Here is a 19,536-nt window from a genome sequence, read left to right as displayed (position 1 = left end):
CCAGGCAAGCCCGGTGAGCCTCGCCCTTCTCGGGCCCCGGTGCCACTCTCGGCAACAGGGGCAGTGCCAGCAGACCCACCTGACCAGACCTGCGGTGGAAAGGACACTGTGTGCTGGGCCCCACGTGGCCTCCTGGCCCCGCTCCCCCATGAAACCAGCACCAGCGCCAGTGCCGGACGCAGCCGCTCCCGGCTCTGCCACCTGGCTCTGCATGACCTCAGACGAATCACCCCAACTTTCAGGGCATCGATTTCTCCCTATTATGCTAATTACAGCTCAGAGGAAAAGTTAATTTCTATTTATACTTGTTTAAAATGAACTACTTGTTAGCATCTTTATTATTCAAATGTCACATAATCCGCGTGCTCTTTGGTTTAAGAACTCTAGCTTCAACCAGCCTGGAATAAGAGTGTCACAGATTTTTCTGGGCTCAGGTGAATTTTCAAAGGCACATTGTGTGAAAGCTCTCCCTCCTCTCTGACCGGGAACCTGTCACCACAGGCCACCAGCTTGTGCTGCGTGACCTCCCGGGGCCATTAAAACTGCCAGACCACGTCCCAGCACCACCAAACCCCAGCAGCGGCATAAACGCGAACCAGCAGCTGTGCTGTCCTCTGAAGCAGGGGGAGTAAAGGACCAGGCGTGAATCTGAAGCCCAAATCAGCACCTGCAGCAGGACAGGCAGCAGAGAACTGCCAGCCCCTCCCTCTGCAGATGGGGCAGGGGGGCGCTGAGGTTTCCTTTCTGCATCACTAAGACATCATGACCGTGGTGGGGACGGGGGTGTGAGTGTGTGCGTCCCGAGCTCGAATCCAGACTCACCCACTTTCAGGGCAGGTGGGTTCAACTCTAGGGCTCAGGCCCTGGCTGTCCAATGGGGGTTCTACCACCTCTATCTTGGGGTGACCAGAGAAAAAGACACAAAGCATGTCAGACCCTTAACCCCGGGTCCCAGAGACAGCCCCCGCATGACACACGGTGCTATGATGGGTTTTATTCAGGGAGGAAAAGCAGAGAGACTAAGAGAGGGTTCATGAACCATTTCATAGAAATTTCTGGAATCTGGAGCAGCAGCAGCTGTCAGAGATGCCTGCAGGCAACAGTGTCATTTACAAGGCAAGCCCACACCCGGGACCCACGGGCCGAGCCAGGCTCCTCCGCCAGGGCGCCCCGCCACTCCTCCACCGCCCCTGTGCTCACAAGTGCAGGGCGTTTCTAAGTACCTATTTATGTCCTTGGGTCCCCCAAACTGTTTCACAACTAACATCTGAAACAGAGCCCAGTGGGGCCGGGGGGTGCTGCGGCAGCTCCTTAGCCAGCTGGCCTGGAGCGGCATGCCTGGCCTGCAGGCCCAGCACAAGGGGCCACGGAGCCACCATGTGACAGACCCCGACAGCTGCCTCCCCAGGACTTTCCAGGTACAGGCGCTCAGCACAGAGGGCGGACCACGTGTGAGCGCAAAATAATCCCCCGATGAAAGAGCAGGAAGCTCTGAAGAAGGGCTCAGCTCCAAAGAGCCTGCCCCGCACGAGTGCAGCCTGGCCCCCGGGGGCTTTGGGGACAAGAAGCAGCCGCAGCCCCAGCTCCAGCTCCCTTCAAGCTCAGGGAGAAGGCTGGGGCCTGAATTCTCGAGGTCGTGATGCACAGAGGAAAGAACGAGAGCGTGTACTGAGCAGAGGGCGGGGGTCTCTGTCCACGGTGCCGGCCACTCGGCCCCGCCAACCGCCAGGCCTCGCCTCCCGCCATCTCCGCAGAGCAGGCGGAGGAGAGACGCCGGCGTGGACCTGGGGCGAGAGGAGCAAGGACAAGAGCTGGGCCTCGGCAGTGGCTTCAAGTCTCGGTGGCCCTGCTCACGCGGACACAGCCTCGGACCGAGAATGGTCCCGGCGACGTCACGTTTTCACACCGAGGGAGAAACTCTGGGTCATATAAACTCAAGTTTCTGATTTAAATTCCTGTTTGATGTCCAGAAAGCCCCAGAAGGGCAAGTCTCAAAGCCGTCATTGTTTCAGTCTTTTTTTTCCCCCCCAAAACTGGAACCCAAGCTTAAAAAACCCTCGGCATCTGAATCTAACAGAAGTTATGCAACAACAGCCAAGGTAACAGTAACCATAGAAAGCGGATCTTCCAAACACACGTTTCTGGAGAAGTTCACAGCCGTTAGCTTTGCACGGTCTCCTCCTACAGAATTCTCAGGCAGGAGTTAAGAATCAACTCGTGGTCGTCACAGGATGGCGAAGCCTGTCCCCCAAAACTACAAGACACAAACCCCAACCGAGATGGTCCATGAAGTTTTCCATTCCTCACCCGTTAACGCACAATCGCCAAGGCCGCGGGGGCGGCTCTAGGGACAAAACAGAACCAGACCACGTGCTGCTGTCCGCTGGGGAGACGACGTCCTATCACGCACACATCCACTCAAACCTCCACGCTCACAGGTGTCATTACCGAATGCATTTCACTTCGATGGGGAGGGCGGGACCAACAGGGAGCCTGGATACAGGGGTGACAGGCGAATTCTCTGGGTCCCTGGGGTTTAAGATAAAGCCCCAAGAACACGTGGCTTTTTAACACTTGGAGAGCCAGGCCGTAAGGAGAACTGTGGCTGCCTGTTGTTGAAATGGACCAGCAGGACATCCGAAAACTCCTTTCACCATGAGAACGCACGAGGGAGGCTGGTGCATCTTTCTAAGAACCACGGAGCCCCTGTCCCATCAGTGAAGACATGACCAGACGGTAAGCGTGTCCCAGTGTGTGGAGAGCGAGGGCGTTGTGGGCAAGTGCGGGAGAGTGTGAGGGGAAGGGCCGACCCTCAGAGCCACCTGGAAGCCCAACCCCTGGTTGGGGGACAAGGGAGAGGGATAACCAGGACCTGTTCTCCCCTAGGTTCCCCTCTACTGAGAGCCCGCCTGGCCTTGAAGAGCTGATCGTGACGAGGGGCATGAAAAGCAGGTCTCTGGCCGGGAATTTTAGACCCAAAGGCTCACCAAATGGAACTCTGGTTTGGAAACAAAGCCAGGGCTGTGAGCTAAGAAGGCCTGACAGCCAGAGACGTGGGGAGCGTCTGACAGCCCCCCCCAATCTGGCACAACATGGAGACGCACCCTGTGATGAGCAGACGCGGTGCGGAGCCGCGGTGAAGACGTCCAGACACCAGGGAGGAATCTGCTGACGCGGGACCCAGCCTCCCCACCCCGCCAAAGGCCACAGGGTCACAGGGCTGGATGTGGCCGGAGCTGCAGGGGGTCAGACCCGGATAAGACTGGGGACCACGAGCCCTTTGTGAGGTCATCCCCGGCTCAAAGATGACCCAGAAGACGAGCCCCACGAGGGCCGAGTCTGGGGAACAGGAATTCGGGCCTCGTCAGGTTCTGCGATTAGCACTGTAATTAACACTCTGCTGAGACAGGAGTCACACTGTCATCTGGCCCACAGTTCAGCCCCAGGAGGATTCCAATTTTGGAGGCTGCTCCCCAAGACTCACGCTTCGGAGAAATGACGGAGAGCTGAACTAGACACCCACCCCACAGGCCACACACAGACACACCTGTTAGTCACACCTGCAGCATTCACGACGACAAGGACATACCACCCGCAGGAGAGCAGACAGTCCCACCTCTGCTCTTACTCTCCCTGGCGAAATCTGGAGGACCAGGCTATGAGGGATGCTGGCGATGGGACGCTGGCGAAGGATAAGCTTCCTTCCGCTGACCCCTGCACACACTCAGATGTCATACGGCGGCCCTGTGGCCTCCTCTGACCAAGTCTACACCTCTCCACTAGGTCAGTCCAGGGACTGAAGAGCAATGGATGAAGCAGTGGCAGTCACTTTAGAGACAGAGGAACTTTGAGATCAGAGTTCAAGCCAATGCATTCTAGACTCTGAAACTGAAACCCAAGGGGACATACATGTTTCTCAAGGGTTCCATAGCAAGTCACTGAGGCAGGAGCATGTCCTGGATTCCCAGGCTAGTGTTGTCTGTCCCCTTAAAGGCGACATGGAGTCGTCAAGGCTGTGATCCTCCAGGATGTCACTGTGCTTTCGGGAAGCGGTCACAGTGGAACATGATCCAACAAGAAAACGCCTGTGTTCCGTATCCACACATGGGCCCCTCCTAAAACCAAAGTCCTGGACATGGAGGACAGCATGTCACCCCATCAACCAAAGCCACCAAGGCCCAGAGAGGGGCTGCCCTCCCAGACACGCACATGCTCAGCCACAGAATTCAAGTCAGAGTTCAAGTCAAAGTTTGCCCTCAAGGTTGAACTGTATCAAGATTAGCAACAAAAGGCGTTCCCGTCGTGGCGCAGTGGTTAACGAATCCGACTAGGAACCATGAGGTTGCAGGTTCCATCCCCGACCTCACTCAGTGGGTTAAGGATCCCGAGTTGCTGTGAGCTGTGGTGTAGGTTGCAGACGTGGCTCAGATCCCGCGTTGCTGTGGCTCTGGCGTAGGCTGGCAACTACAGCTCCGATTCGACCCCTAGCCTGGGAACCTCCATGTGCTGTAGGTGTGACCCTAAAAAAGGACAAAAGACTTAAAAGACAAAAAAATATATATATATAATATATACACAACAAAAACTGCCCTTCCAAAGCACAAGCCAGACCAACTTCCCTGCAAAAAGGAGACACTTCGCATCAGATCCACACCGAAGAAGCAGCTTATCCCTGCTGGGCCGGCTCCGCACCCGGACTCTGATACCCCAGGCGGTGCCATTCTGGAAAATCCTACGGCTCCCACGCCGACACCGAACCAGCCTCGGCACGTGCGCGTTCTAACAGAAACTCCTCCCTCTGCGTGGAGAGTGTACAAGACACCAACACGTGCAGAGGCAAAGGAGCCGCGTGGAGGGCCCGCTCTGGAACGTCTTTCCACTCTTCCACGTCTGAAACCTTTCTTCACAACCGGCTGAGGAAGAGAGGGCCTCCGGACCTGGAAGCAACTGTCAGCTCTTTGAATAGCAAAGCCTGTGGCTCGCGCAAATCCCAGGCCCCAGGCTGTGGGACACAGACCCAGACACACGGCCACGGTGCCCCCAGGGCACGAGGGCTCCAGGGACTCAGGTGAGGGGTCGCTTGTGCCACATCTCGTGCTCCACAAAGCGCCCCGAGGTCTAGACCTGTGGGTGCAGGGGCGCCCCATCTTCCCCTCTGTGATTCTCCTACCTCCCAGGGCGGCCCCTCCACCTGCGCCCCCTCGGAAGCAGAAGCTGGGGTTCCAAACAAATAAAAATAAAAACCACAGGCTCTGACATCTGAGTCTGGAATTCTGAGCCACTTTCGGGAAAAGCAGCACCGCCATAAAGTCCAGACGCAGCCTGCGGTCCAGGCCGGGTCCCCAAGGCTCAGACAGAAGCACAAAGCCAACTGCCTGTGACCTGCCAAGGGTCTGGGGCGGCGAGGCGGGAGGGCGTGCGCTCTAGATTTGACAGCGGGCAGAAAGAGCTTTCGTTGTTTTTAATTCCCCAGCAGAAGGTGGCCAGAAAAGCAAGCACAAACTGAGAAACCCAGGAAAAACTGAAACTGTTTAACTGGAAAGGGGAAAAAAGAAAAAGCAACAAACTTCTCGGGGTGAAGACAGTGACACTTCTCTGGGCAGAGGATGAGAGTTTTCTAAGGCCGCTTCGAGACAACAAAGGGGAAAAAAATGAGTTTCCATTGTGGCTCAGAGGTAACAAACCCCACTAGGGTCCATGAGGACACAGGTTCAATCCCTGGCCTCACTGAGTGGGTTAGGGATCTGGTGTGGCTGTGGCGTAAGCCGGCAGCTCTGATTCGACCCTTAGCCTGGGAAGTTCCATATGCTGCAGGTGCAGCCCTAAACACTTAAAAAAAAAACAAAAAAAAAGATGGCCAGGTGCCCTGTCAGCAACCACCGCCCCAAAATGGCACTAGCCTCCCACCTTCCAGGGCTCAGACAGGGCCTCCTCAGGGCACCCCCTCCTAGCACACACAGCAAGCGGCCTGCTCAGCCCTGTACTCCCAGCAGCCAGGTCCACAAGCCTATGGATTAAAGCCGCCAAGTGAAAAAATTCTTACCTAACAGACAGACACAGGGAAAGCGACAGAGACTGAGACGGAGGCGGAGACACAGACAGAGGAGAGGAAGACCTCAGCCGCGCCAGGGGCACCTGCTCTGAGCTGCGCTGGGAAGGTGCCGATGGCCAGAAGCCCACCTGGCTGGACGAGCAGGATCTCAGGGGCCCCCACAGCCCAGGCACACACCTACAAGTCCCCTGGGGGCTGACTCAGCTCCTGAAGAGAGATGCCCGCTGGCCGTACCCCCAAGAGGCCGGCGAGCCCCACAGATACCCATTTATGAACCTGCAAGAGGAGCAAGTAGCTGCTGCACATTCCAGACGCTGGCTCTCAGCCGGGTCGGTCCACAGATGGGGGTGACCCTGACCCCCCCCTGCAGGGACAGGGTCCTCCCACAAATCTCAGGTACCCGCGTCACCACCCTGCGTGGCCCAGGACCCCTCCGCCCAAACCCCGGGGCCTTCAGGGCCTCTGGAGGTGGAATCCCTAAACTCGGCGCCACCCCGTGATCTCAGGATCTAACCTCCATCCCGCCTCCTGTTCCCTCCACCTCCAGACTCACAGGCGCCCTGAGGCCCGCGCCTGCATCTTCGTGGGCCCGTCTCCTGTTTTCCCGCTCCCCTGCCCAGCTTCCCTCACACCAGCCGGGTTCTGAACCCTCCCTGCCACCCCCTGGCACCGCCACTGCCCCTGCAGCCACCGCCGTGTCTATCCGGCCTGGCAACAGCTGAGCACCAGGACGCCCCCCCTCTTCAAACAGAAACCCGCGGTCTACAGTTTCCCACCGCCCAATAAAGCGCTCCGGGCCTGCCCTCTGGGGCCCACAAGGCTCTCCTCCATCCTTCTGGCCTCCTGGCCAAGAGAAAGCCTCCACTGCCCCCAAGGCTGGGTAAGCACCCACTCCACCCCCCACAGACCTCCTGCCTATCCCAGTCCAGACCAGTGCAGCCTCCTGGGCCAGGTCTGCCTGCACTGGGAGAGGGGCTCCGGGCCCAGACACCTGCGTACACCCCGGGATTCCAGAAGGGTGCTTTGCGCATGGTAGGCACTTGATAAAATCTGCCTACTGAGTCTCCCATGAGCCACTTCCCATAGGAAACAAAGTGAGGATAAACACGGCCCTCCCAACCCCCACCCCTCAAAATAAATATTTGCGTTTGTACAGCCCCTGGGGACGTTCACAAAGGCACCCGCCCCTCTCTCCCCGCCCTCAAGCTGCCCGGTTCGCCCGGGTTAGCAGGGCCTTTGTGAGGGGGGATGGGCAGCTCCCAGGACACAGCCGAACAAAGAGAATAACCCCCTGAGAGGAACTGAGTTGGCAACACTGAGCTGTTCCCTCTTCCCTTTGTGTCTCCACATAATTGCTACAAGCAACAGAAAGTGAGTGGTGCTAATATGTAACCATCAGGCCGCAGATCAGCGTGGACCAAGAGTAGGGAATGAGCTTCCCCTTCAACACCAGGCCAGACCCACAGGTCACCTAAAACCCAGTGCACGCCAGGGGTGAGAGGGACTGGGGGCTGGTCTGGGCTCGGCCCGGAGAAGGAGGACCCCAGCTGACCACTGTGTCTGGCAGGAGCCAGGAACAGCTAAGGGGACCCGCTCCAGGCTCAAGGGAACAGTGCCAGCCGCATTTTCAAGGAAAATACTTCCTGGTGAAGGATTCCACTCGCACAGCTCCATTTACAAGCCTCTAATTATTCAACTACCAGGGAGTTAAGGTCCTACAGAAAACCCTAACTCTGAAACCTCACGTCTAAGCCAGTGCCGGAAAGGTGTCAGGCACTCGAATGTTTGCTGATGGACACACAGTGTTCAGCCAGAGAAGCCAGGAGGCGGGAACAGGTTGGCCCCTTCCTGAGCATCTGCAGCATGAGCCTTGGACAGCAAGGAAGGGTCTCTCCAGACACGGGCCACCGATGGAGCCAGGTGCAAGGGCAGCTGTGCCAGCCTGGGAGAAGGGCTAACCGGGCACTGCCCCAGGAAGGGGGACACGTGGACATTACAGGCACAGCTCCCACCCCAAACAGGACAGCCCCAAATGGCCATCAGCGGGAGGGCAGGTACGTAAACGGAGGCAACCATCTCAGCCACACATGCAACACAGTTGAGTGTCACCCAGGGCTGGTGATCCAAGACGCTGGATGTCCCCGTGCGGTCAGCTTGTGAAAATGCCCTCCCTTGTGGCCTGGGCATCCTTCGGGATCTATGGTCTCTGTCAAAAAAGAGTTCCCAGAGTTCCCTCTAGGGCGCAGTGGGTTAAGCATCAGACTGCAGCGGCCTGGGTTGAGGAGGTTCAGTTTGGATTCCCCAGCCTGGTGCAGTGAGTTAAAGGAGCCAGTACACAGGGCAACCCCCAGCTGTGGCTCAGATTCAGTCCCTGGTCCGGGAACGTCCATACGCCTCAGGTGTAGCCAGGAGAAGAGAGAAGAAGAGAAAAGCGGTTTTTTGTTTTTGTTTTTGTTTTAAAAAAGAGTTCCAAAACATCAGGGTGTTTGACGTGGCCTCGGTCCCACCAACCCCAAACTCCTAATAAGAACGCGTGGAAGACCACAGAGCCAGGCCTCCTCGTCAAAGCGGAAACTGAAACAACTGTTTGCCTGAAATCAGGTTCTCCCGCCTGAACGAACAGACCCCAGGGGCAGAAGAGGAGGCGGCAGAGGGACTGCAAACCACCCCCCCCAGCTCTCTGGGAACCCCAGCAAGGCCCCCCTTGGAAACCAGGCCGACCGACGCGCCCCTCGCAGACAGGACAAGAGGACACACCGACGGCAGAATCGCAGGGCAATCCTCTCGCTCCGCTTCTGCTTGGATTTCACTCCAAAAGCTCACAAGGAGCTACCGCATCTCCAACACCCCACCTGCCGCCACGCAGAGAATGCGAGGAAGGAAGCTAAGGGGGCCGTGGTTTTGGGACAGGCAGTCACCAAAAAATGGGGTCCAACTCCCGCCTTTCAGGGGTTCTGGGGGAGCACTGGGATGGCATGTCCGCATCAACCAAGACTCACGGAATTAAACTTAAATTCACTTCCTAAAGATCCTGACCCCTCCTTAAAGACTATTATCTAAGAATCTGGGAACAGCAGCTGGGTGTGCTAAGCTGGAAATCCACGAGGTTCCATGTGCAAGAGCCTCTGCTGAACATGCTGATCTTTCTAAGACCAACTGCACATCGTTCATGGTCATGGCCGGTGACTATTTGGAATTCTTCTCCCAGAACCAGGAAAAGTGTTTCCCACCCTTTCAAGAAAAAAAAAAAACAGCTTCTACCCATGATGCTAATGACAACCAGACGGCAAGAGCAGTTTTAAAGATTAGACAGTTGCTTATGTAGAAACACGGCACAAATACTCCAACACTGCAACCCAAAAAAAGACAAGCCGCATCAAACAGCGGGAGAAGTGTGAAATTTGCAAATGAGCCCCTGGTTAAACAAAAACACCAATCTGTTCACAGAGAGCTCGGGGTGGCCACCTGTTCAGGGCCCGGTGGTGAGTCCTGGGTGCCAGGGGAAGAACAATATTGGAGCACGGACAGCCCCCGCTCTACCCCACCCCTGGGGGCCCTGGGCCCCACCCCCGGGGCCTATATTTAGTCTGCTCTTTATGGAAACTGCCCTGACCTCACACACAGTCAAGTTATTTGGCTGGTTACTCAAAGGGTCCATTAAAAGCCTCCTCTGTTGGGCTGGGGTGTTCTCTCCGTCCCTCTCCGGTCCCCAGATGCAACCCTGACAGCCCTGGGCAGTCCTGAGCGAGGCGCACAGGGAGGAGCACAGAGAAGGGGCAGGGATGGGACCTGCGACAAGGCCAGCCCTGCCCTGGCCCTGGGTGGGTCATCTGTGTGGCCGGTGTGCAGGCCTCCTTCCCACCCCACACCACGGGAAGCCAAGTCCCTCGGAGGCCCAGGGCAGGGCGGGCTCCCTGCAGCACACCGGAGGCCTGGTGCTCAGACCCCAGAGGAGAATAACAGATGCTACAGAGATTAGCCGCGAACATCTGGAGAGTGCATGTGCCCTCTCAGAGAAAGGTACTTAAGAAAGGGAAGGGATTATGTGGCTGAGCATCGGATCAGAACCCAGAACCCTGGGTTTTAAAAAGAACTAAGCCTGATCCGCTTTGCCAAATGCAATCACTTAGGCAAAGAAGGAATCCCCTGAAAGAATCCAGGGTGCTGGGGGGGAAGGGGGGTGCTGGGGGGGGCGGGGATGGGGACACAGGTCTGTTTGAATGTTGGGAGACGAGAGACAAGGAGACCAAATCAGTAGTTAAAACAAGCCAGAGCGAGACTCGTGAACTATAAACACCTGCAGGGGACACAGGAAAACAGGAGGCGAAATAAGGGATTTTAGTCTTAACAAAACAAGAAGTGTGCTTTGGACAAAACCCAGAGGTGGCAGTTAAGAGGGCTACAGGTTTGGTCGTGAAGGTTCCTGCAGCTGCTGAGGCTGCGTCTCCCCTCTGAGTCACTTCCTTCAGGCTCCTCCACAGCCCTCGGAAGCTGCTAATAACACAGAGCTCCCTCTCCCTCCTTCACCCAAGTGCTCTTTCAGCTGCGAAACAACAAAAACAAAATGTATCACCTGCCAAATTATCCTAACAAGTGACTAGTGAGGAACTCCGCGTCAGTACACAGGAGACTAAGGGTCACCAATCTGTGCAGGACAGGAAGGGAGGCCACAAGCCCCAGCCCGAACGGAAGGTCTACCTCCCTTAAGAAACGCCTTTGGCAATGTCCACCTGCCACCGACCCCTTTCCCTGCAGGGCGCTCAGTATCAGCCCGTGCAGGCAGAGTGAACGTGGACTTGAATCCTTTCAAACCTGGGCTTAAATCCCCCCCCCCACTATGTTTAAGCCATGTGATCAGAAGCAAAGCCCTGGGCTGCTGGCCCCTACCTGTCACCGGCAGGGAGGGACAAGAAAGCACTGCGTGGAGGGCGGGCCCCGAGAGGCTGGAGCTCCCCGGTGTGCTGCTGGAGCCCCTCCGCAGCCACGCTTCTCAAAGCGCGGTCCCCGGACCCGCGACATCAGCATCCTCTGGAAACCTGTCCTAAGCTCAACCTCAGGCGTGCTCCAAACCTACAGAGCTGGGAACCCCGGGGGCGGGCCGGCCGGCTGTGTTCCCAAGCCCCCCCATGTGATTTCGTGGCTCCCTGGACTTACAGAACCACAGCTCTGAAAGGAAGACACTGCATGACATCAGCCCCCTACCCTGACTCAGGCGTCCCTATCAATGGTATTGATTCCACATTTGAAATTCACTTACACCCCACATAAGAAACACCACCGCTTGCAGAAGGCCGGGTTGAAAAAGCTGCCAGGTTTCAGCAAACAGATCTTCCTCCTCTTCCCTGGTGCACGAGAGCAAATCGCACTCCGACCCAAACACCACATGGCATTGCGTTTCCACCCAGGCTAACCCACCAGACCCAAAAGCGCCCAGCCCTAACACCTGTGCCCCTGTGGCAAGTTTCAAAGTGCCCTCACCTCTGCCAGAGGATAAAAGCACCATTCCCACTACCCAGGAGGAGTGAGAGGACCCCAACGCCAGAGAATGGGAGCCCACCGGCTAGTCGCCCCCGCAGCAAACAATTCCTGGGCGACCTCTGGGGGCCAGACGTGGCCACCTCATCATCGAGATGACAGAGGAGCATGAGCCCGACCTGATGTCCTCAAAGAGCCCCTCAGTCTTCATGCTGGAGTGGTGCACAGAGAGGTGCCAGGGGCAAAGAGCAGGCGGGCCCCCCGGGGGCTGGGAGATGCAGGGAAGACAACTCTGCCAGCCCCGAAGGAACGCCCAGCTGGGGAAGGGCTGGAGGCTGTTCAGGTGTGAAATTCAACCTGGAGGCCACACACACACAGCCAACCGAGAATTACTCTTAAGGAGGAGACTGAGACAACAGCCACATCAATAAACAACAGGCCCCAGGCCTCCAGCCTGGGACTGAGCCTCATCAACAGAGTGAACAGTGTCCAAGAACAGTTAGGCGCGTCCACGGCAGGAGGAAGTATCGCTGCCTAGACATGTACACCTGCCACGACCAGAGGACACAGACTTCTCTGTGGAAACAGACTCTTACACAAGCTGTGCCGAGGTAAGCAACGTGACAGAGATCCTAAGACCCTCAGGGATGGGCAGCGACGGGCACCCCTTCTCCCCTTGGGTACTGGGCACACATGCTGGGGATGGTCTGGACCTGTGGCCGTGGGAACTGCGAACAACCAGGGGCTCCGCTTCCACTTCCTCGGGAGGTACAGAGCCAGCGCCAAAGGTGACCAGCCCAGCTCGTCTCCTACCCCTCCTGGGCCTCAAAGGTGCCACCTGTGTCATGGGATCAACACAGGATGGGCTGAGATGACGCTCAGCTCTGTGCTGTGCACGGATGCTCAACAGGGCTGCGGCAGCACAGGATGGAGGGGGCTCCCTGCCCCACCTTCCCTGGCTCCCAAATGCCAGGGCTCAGCCTTGGCATGGCCCTGGGGAAGCTCTCCAGCCCAGGACCGGGCCATCCTGACCTCTCCGAGCCACACAGAGGAAGCCACGCAAACCACTTGGTCCCCCCCAGGCTACTGCCTGGTGAAGGTGGAGGCAGAGGGAAGCTGGTTCGGGGCTTCTCCTCGGCCCGGCTGAAGGAGCTGGCTGGCTTATCGTTGGCATCACCGTCCTGCTGCTGGCAAGCTGAATTATGGCGTGCAGTTAATAGAGGCCTCATCCGTACAAGAAGAATAAGCTTTATTTAACAAGAAAGGCAGCTGACTCATTTACCTCAAGCCCATCAGCCCCAGATGGGCTTTTTAAAGGAGCCCCGGAGGACAGACTCTGCACAAAACGCTCATCCCGGAGGCAGGCGGGTCCCTGGCTCCCTCCCGGGCACATCTCACAGAGGCCGCATCCCGGGGGAACGCCCCAGAAAGCTGACCAAGGAAAGCTGAAAACAACGGGCAGAGCTTCCTTCGAACGGGAGGGCAAGAGTCCATCTCAACGTCCAAAGTCAAGATTTGCAAAGACGCTCTTTTTCACGGCAAGGCAATGCTTTCAGACAAGGCTGAGAACTAAATCCCATTTGCCCAACCCTCCAACCAGGGTCAACGGACCCCGTCACATCTGGGAATGCTGGTGAGCGCTTCCAACTAAGAGACACCCGACTGGGTCCGGCGTGAAAAGATTTTCCAGCCCAGGCCGCCCCAGACTCCCTGTGCAAGGAGCATATGCGCCAAAACACCTTCCGGCGGACAAGCCCACCCTGCCCTGCGCCCGCGGCCGCCCAGGCTAAAAACGCCAGAAAACAAGGCCATTTCGAGTCCGTCACGGCACAGTCAGACGCCGGAATGCTTTGCCAACAGGAACCACCCCAGCTTCAAAAGTTCTGCGAAGCACTGGAGAGTGCGCCCCTCACACCCATCAGGCGGCTTGGTGCAGTGTGACTCGGGCGTTGTGTACGTCCACACAGAGGCAGGAAAAAGAAAGCGGCTGGAGAGCCGCTACCATGCTGACCATGTCCCCTGTGTGTTGGGCCAAGCCATTTTTACACTGTCTGCCATGATGTCCACACAGTGTCCTGATGCGAAACGGTCATATTTTAAAATTCAGGAAGGTTTACGTTGGCCACGGCCCCCTCCTGACCTGCCAGGTCCCCAGCCAGCCTGGGCCAGACACGAAAGTGTTTCTCAGAGTTACTGTGAAGCTGTGGGAGCACATTCGGCCACAGCCCAGAGCTCTTACAAACGCGTCCGCCGTCTCTGTACCCCACGGCGATGCTCTCAGATCAGGGATGTACGAATAGCCCATATCCTACACGACTGCACAGAACCGTTTCTGCAGCGCTCTCATCGGAAAAATGTCATCCTGCCGCAACGGAGCAATCCTCCCAATTTCCAAAACATCAATGGTGTAGCTATAAATCACAACCACATCTAAAGGCTGGCGCAGAGGGGGAGAACATTTCATTGCAACCAATGAACTTATCCATTCTTTCAGAGTGGCAGCGTAAGGTGCCTTGCAGGGCTGCAGACCTGGGCTCAGAGGAGCCTCTGGTTCAGGCACAACTTTGACCTCAGGGAAATGCTCAAGAGGTCATTGTCCTTCCCTAAAGCTCCGCTGTGTATAAAATGAAACTGGTCCCCAGGCTCCCACAGGGTTGGCACAGCCACACAATGAGCTTATGAATGCCAGAGCATTCCTGCTGAAGTTCTATACAAACGAAAGGTGGTATCGCCGTGGATAATAATGCCAAGAACAGAAGCATCTTCGAATGGTTCTTAAGCCTCATGACATTAGCAATAACCCTGACACAACACAAGCGTGCCTTTCACTAACAGAAAAATGACAGCATCGTCACAGCCCCAAGCAGGATTCGCTGCTCACTGCTTTGGAGTCTTAATAAAAATGATAAGGACTCCAGCCAAGAAGGGGCCTAAGATCTCACGTCGTACAGGTGACATGGAGCTACCAGAAACCATCACCTGGGAGCCACAGGATGTTGGGGGAGGGGGAGAGGGGTTCGAGAAGAAGGAAAAGGAAAGAAAAACGAAATCACATTCCCTTGCTGGAAAGTCAAACTGCTTCGCAGGAAGTCCTCGAGACTCCAGAGTTGGGCTTCAAGGATGGGAAACGAAAACGAGGCAGCACGAATCACACTCAGCTAGAGGTCTCTGCACGGTGACAAGGTGCTCTCAGCCAGGTGCGTTCAGTCCTTGGCACCAGCTTTCAAAGTGTTTCATCAGACTCCTGTGGATGCTGCCAGAGAGCTGCGGGCAGGCGGCTGAAACAGGCACGGTGGCCCTTGACCTGAACGGGCACAGAGCCAGAATGGGCAGCGGAGGGACATCTCTGCAAGCTCACCGGGCCATCGGCAGCCTGTGCGGGTCCCATGCCTCCCACAGTTTTGCCAGGGACACACCAGAGCCTCTGCCTCTCGAGGAATCTGGAAGCATCTTAAATTGCCAACAGGGAGGCCAGGTGCTCTGAGCGCCAGGCCCACAGAAGGCTGGAGCACCATTCAGATCCTCCCCAGGAATCAGCTGACCCCCTATGAGTGCACTCGGCCAATCAGCAACCTGGCTGGGACACCGTTCAAGTCCATGGGGGCTGCCAAATGCCAAGAGGATCAGCACCACCAAATCCACCTTCTCAGTCGAACCGGCCAAGCGTCAAACCAACTGCTCTGGGGTTAGCAGTTCAGACTGCACGGTGCCAAAGCGAAGCTTTCCCGCGGCCCCTGCCCTGTGGCTTGCAGACAGGGGGGGAGCGGGGCGAAGCTGCCTGCGGCTGGGCTTCAGACACACTTCTGCCAGGCCTGGAACCTTCTCAGTGTTCCTCAACTGCGGCTTTTGGTTAGGCCATTTCTAGGTTACGGATAACCCAGCCGTCAAACCTTTTACCGCCACTGGCCAACGACAATGAGACAATCTGGAAGCGGAGGAGCTGAGAAATAACCATGGTGACGCCAGAGAGAACAGGAGCCCAGGAGAGGCAGACCCAGGCTCCACCTCTCCTGAGGGTCACAGCCTTGCCAGACTTGCAGGAAGGGTGGGTGGGTGGCCTCCCAGGGCAGGTGTGTGAAAGTGAAACCCAGAGAGAGGGGTCTTCTAAATTGGCCCAGGACTTCTGGGAGAAAACACTCTGTAGAGGAAGCCAGCCTCTCTCTGCACAGCGGCAGGTGGACCCCCACGGGGATACGATGCTGTCTGCAGCTTGGGCTAAGTTCAGCAGCCTCCACTGTGTCCCCGAAAAAGGCAAATCCACCAAAGGAAGAGCCTGCCCACCCCACGCCCCCCAGCAGCAGCTCTTCTCAAAAAGACCTCTTCAACGTCCAGCAAGACGCTCAGCTCCCCGCCTGGTAACCTGTCACAGACCAGTGGCGCCGACCCCTCCGGCTGGCCCCAGGCCTCGACTGGACCAGATCACTCGGGTGGCCCAGGACGCGACCGCACGGAGCCACTTTCTCACTGGAGACTCTACTGCCCATTATCGCATTAGCGCCGCGATCCATCTTCCCTGGCAAGGCTGGCGGCGCGCTCGCCCGGCCCTCGGCCTCCCCCTCGGCTCTCGCCCGGCCTTGCAGGGTGAGAAGCACCGCAGTGCTCGCTCGGCCGGGCAGCCGTGTGCCAAGGCCCGGCGCGTGTGTACACACGCACGCACACGCGCGCGCGCCCCGCCGCGCCGGGGGCGCCCGCTCCCCCGCGCTCTCCAGGAGCCCCGCAGCGGCGGCTCGGCCCTCACCTTCGATGGCGATGACGTGCTCCCGGATCTGGTTCTGCAACACCGGCTCCTCCACGCGCTCCAGCAGCTCGTAGATGGAGTAGATGTTGGGGTGGACCGACTCGAAGCGCTGGATCTCGGCCCGGATGGCAGCCGAGTTGGCCAGCTGCTGCTGGTAGTTCATGGTGCAGGCGCCGCGCCCGGAGCCGCGCGCCCCCCGCCGCCGCCGCCGTCCCGCGCCCCGGGGCCCGCGGGCCGCCGAGCCTGGGGCGCCGCAGCCCCCGGGGAGCCGGGCCCGCCGCCGGCGGCGGGCGGAGGAGGCGCGAGAAGAAAGGAGCGGGCGGAGCAGGCGCGGGGCCGGCCCGCCGACTCAGTTCATGGCCGGGACGCGCGGCCAGCGAGCGAGCGGGCCCCGGCGCCCCGGGTCAGCGGGCCCCCATGGAGCGCGCCGCGGCGGGCGCGGCCGGCCCCGGAGGAGGCTCGCTCGGGCTCCTTCCTGAGCCGCAGCCGCCTTCCACCCCTAGGCGCTGCCCCGCCGAGCAGCCATTAAAGCCCAGGCAGCCGCCGCGCTCCGAGCGCTGGGGCCGAGGGCCGGCCCCCGGGCAGTGGCCGCGCCGCTCGGGATGCCCGGCCGCCGCGTGGGTCCGCGCGCTGCGTGCTGCGCCGCCCGGCGCGCCGGGGCCCCCGCGCGGAGCCCGCCGTGCGCCGTCCGCCGAGCCGGGACCGAGCCGCAGGCGCCGTGCAAGCCGCGGAGCCCTCGCCGAGCGCCGCCCGCCGCCTGCCCGGCCAGCCCCCTCCCTGGCACGCAGGGCTCAAACCCACGTCGGCCCCGCCTCCGCCAGCGCCCCGCCCGCCCGCGCGCTCGCTCGCCGCCCGCCGCCGCTGCTGCGTCCTCCGCGGCGCTTCCCAGCGCGCCGGATCCCGGGGAATTGCGCCAGGCTCCGCCCCGCGCCTGCCTCTGGGCTTCCTGGGACTTGTAGTCCGCGGCGCGCCGCGTCGGCGCTCCGCCGGGACCGCGGGGAGGGGCGCGCTCGCCGCTCGGGGCAGGCGCGGAGTTGGGGCCCGGGGGCCGAGGAGCGGGGCTCTCCCACCCGCGGAACCGTGACGCGCCCGGCTCCCGGTCCTGGCGCTCCGCTGGTCCCGGCGCTGTCCTGCTGCTGTCCCCGGGAGGCGGTGCGCCAACCCGCCCGCGTTTTTGCTTCTAAGCGGCCGGCTGCGGGAGCATTTGCGACTCGCCTTGTCCCCCGGCCGCACTTTGTTCGCTCCCCACCCCGCCCCCCATTTTTAAACTTTGTATCTCCTTTTGCGAAAGTCACACGCGTGCTTCCTCTTAATAAACTAAATTTCTTCCCGAAGGCGAAGAGCCGCCTTAGCCGTGGCGGCGTGGGTGTTCACACTCCTCGAGTGAAGTTTAGACGGGGACGCGACGTGCAGCGAAATACCACGGAAGCTCCCTTAGGCATCCTCTCCCTTTAAAATAAAAAAATAAAAATAAATAAATTGGAGGTATGGGTCTCAAGCTGCAGCCTGATCTGCGTGGGTCCCCAGCCTGCTCACCCCCACCCCAATCCCCTGTAAGCTCAGCCCGGGAATCCTGCGGAGCTGGACCGCACAGCAAGAAGGTTCCAGGCAAACGGGACTGTTGCAGACGTGCTGAGCACTGGGGCCAAGTTTATGAGCCCGGGCCTAGTCCCTGCCCTGACCTTTCCAAGCGGTTTTTTGGAAGCACTTGGTCCGCGCCCCCTGCCCCCGCAGCCCTGATCAAAGCCAGCTGAGCCTTCACCTGGCTCACCTGCCACCTGCGTGTGGCTTCTGCAGCCTGGTATCCATCTTCCCCGAGTTACACCCACTGGGCTCACAATTCCCCCAGACAAACGTGCCGATGGTCTTCAGCACCCTGAGCTCGTGCCCTCCCCCCATTCCTGATCCCTACAGCATCCCTGACACACTAATCTGCCTCTGGCTTTACTCTCAGCCTAAGTAACTGCAGTAACTGAGGTGCCCACAATGTGGCCTCATCGAATTTAACCTGTCGGCAGTCCTGGAACCCTTCTTCTCCTGGCTGCTAGAATAACATGCTCGCCAAGCTTTCCTACTACCTTTCTGGCTTCTCAGTCCCTTTTGTGATCCCCTCTGACTCCCCTAACCTCTTAAATATGGAGAGCGAGCAGCTAGGGCTCCTTTCTGGGTCTCTTCTCTTTTCTATGTGTGGGGATCTCTCTTTCGGCTTTGAATATCCTATACAGGTTCATGAACCACAAAGTCCTACCTCCAGTCCAGCCCTCACCCCTGAATCACAATTTCGTATCCAATTGCCTCTTCATCATCTCTGGGATGCCGGCTGACAATTTAAATCTAACATGTCTGGAGCTGAATTCTGGCTGCTCCCTCCCCGTGCTTCTCCTGAAATCTTTGTCCCAGCTGTGGGCAACTTCAGGCCTCCTTTCGCTCGGGCTGACATCCATCCTTGACGCCCCTCCCTCCCATACCCCAAATAGTGTCAGCACCACCTCCTCATGATCCAGAATCTCACAGCCTCTTGCCGCCCCACTGCCACCACCCTGCTGAAGGTGTGATTATCTCGCCTCTGGGTTAGTGCAGGAAATTGATCTGGAAATTGATCAAGCAGTGGATCTCCTTGCTTCTTACTTTTGCCCTTAGAGTCTGTTCTCACTAAGACAGCGCTGGTGAAACTCAGAAAACCTAAGCTGGTCGTGCCAGAGCCTCTGCTCAAAACCCTCCCGTCATTCCTGTCCCGCTCAGAGTAAATTCCACCACCTTACTCTGGCCTCCAAAGCCGTACTGGCCCTAGTGTCTAGCGGGAGCTGTGCAGGTTCTGAGCAGAACCCTACTTGTAAGCTAACAAGTTAGCCTGCAGAAGATGGAGCCTCCTGGGTGAGAAACAAAAGACGCTGGTATTCACAGCAACAGCAGTAGCTAGAGTATCAGCATTTTTGGGGGGCCGCTCTGTGACGTGTGGAAGTTCCCAGGCCGGGATTGAACCCATGCCACAGCAGCGATCTGCACCCCTGCAGTGACAATGCTGGATCTTTAACCTGCTGCGCCACAGAGAACTCCCATAGAGTGTTGGCATTTTCAGGGGCCGGTTCACGAAGCTCCAATTCCCACAGGGCCAAGAGGAATTGGGCCTGTAGGAAAGGAACCTGGAGTTTAGAGAACCCCAGTCTTTTATATGGGCAGTAACCAGTCTGCCCTTAACCATGACAGGAGACCCCATCTTCATCTCCCAAGGCTGTTTGCCCTAGGAAGCTTCTTGAAAGGATGGCAGTCC

At 58.3% G+C, this 19,536-nt stretch overlaps 1 protein-coding gene across 4 annotated transcripts in view; it reads right to left on the bottom strand.

The window, feature by feature from the left end:
• Positions 1 to 16,494, bottom strand: part of AGAP1 (ArfGAP with GTPase domain, ankyrin repeat and PH domain 1) — a 556,723-nt gene extending 540,229 nt beyond the window's left edge. For 3 of the 4 annotated variants that reach the window (XM_021075539.1, XM_021075540.1, XM_021075541.1), the window contains exon 1: positions 16,266 to 16,493. In XM_021075539.1, the coding sequence (XP_020931198.1) occupies positions 16,266 to 16,428 (163 nt within the window). In that variant the 5' untranslated portion in view covers positions 16,429 to 16,493. Of the gene's footprint in view, positions 1 to 16,265 lie in introns of all 4 variants that reach the window. The other variant, XM_021075538.1, reaches the window with a different exon arrangement.

Source organism: Sus scrofa, chromosome 15 (assembly GCF_000003025.6).
Source record: "Sus scrofa isolate TJ Tabasco breed Duroc chromosome 15, Sscrofa11.1, whole genome shotgun sequence".
NCBI classification, from domain to species: domain Eukaryota; kingdom Metazoa; phylum Chordata; class Mammalia; order Artiodactyla; family Suidae; genus Sus; species Sus scrofa.
Note: the sequence above shows the minus strand (reverse complement) of the source record. Positions and strands in the feature narration are given on the sequence as shown.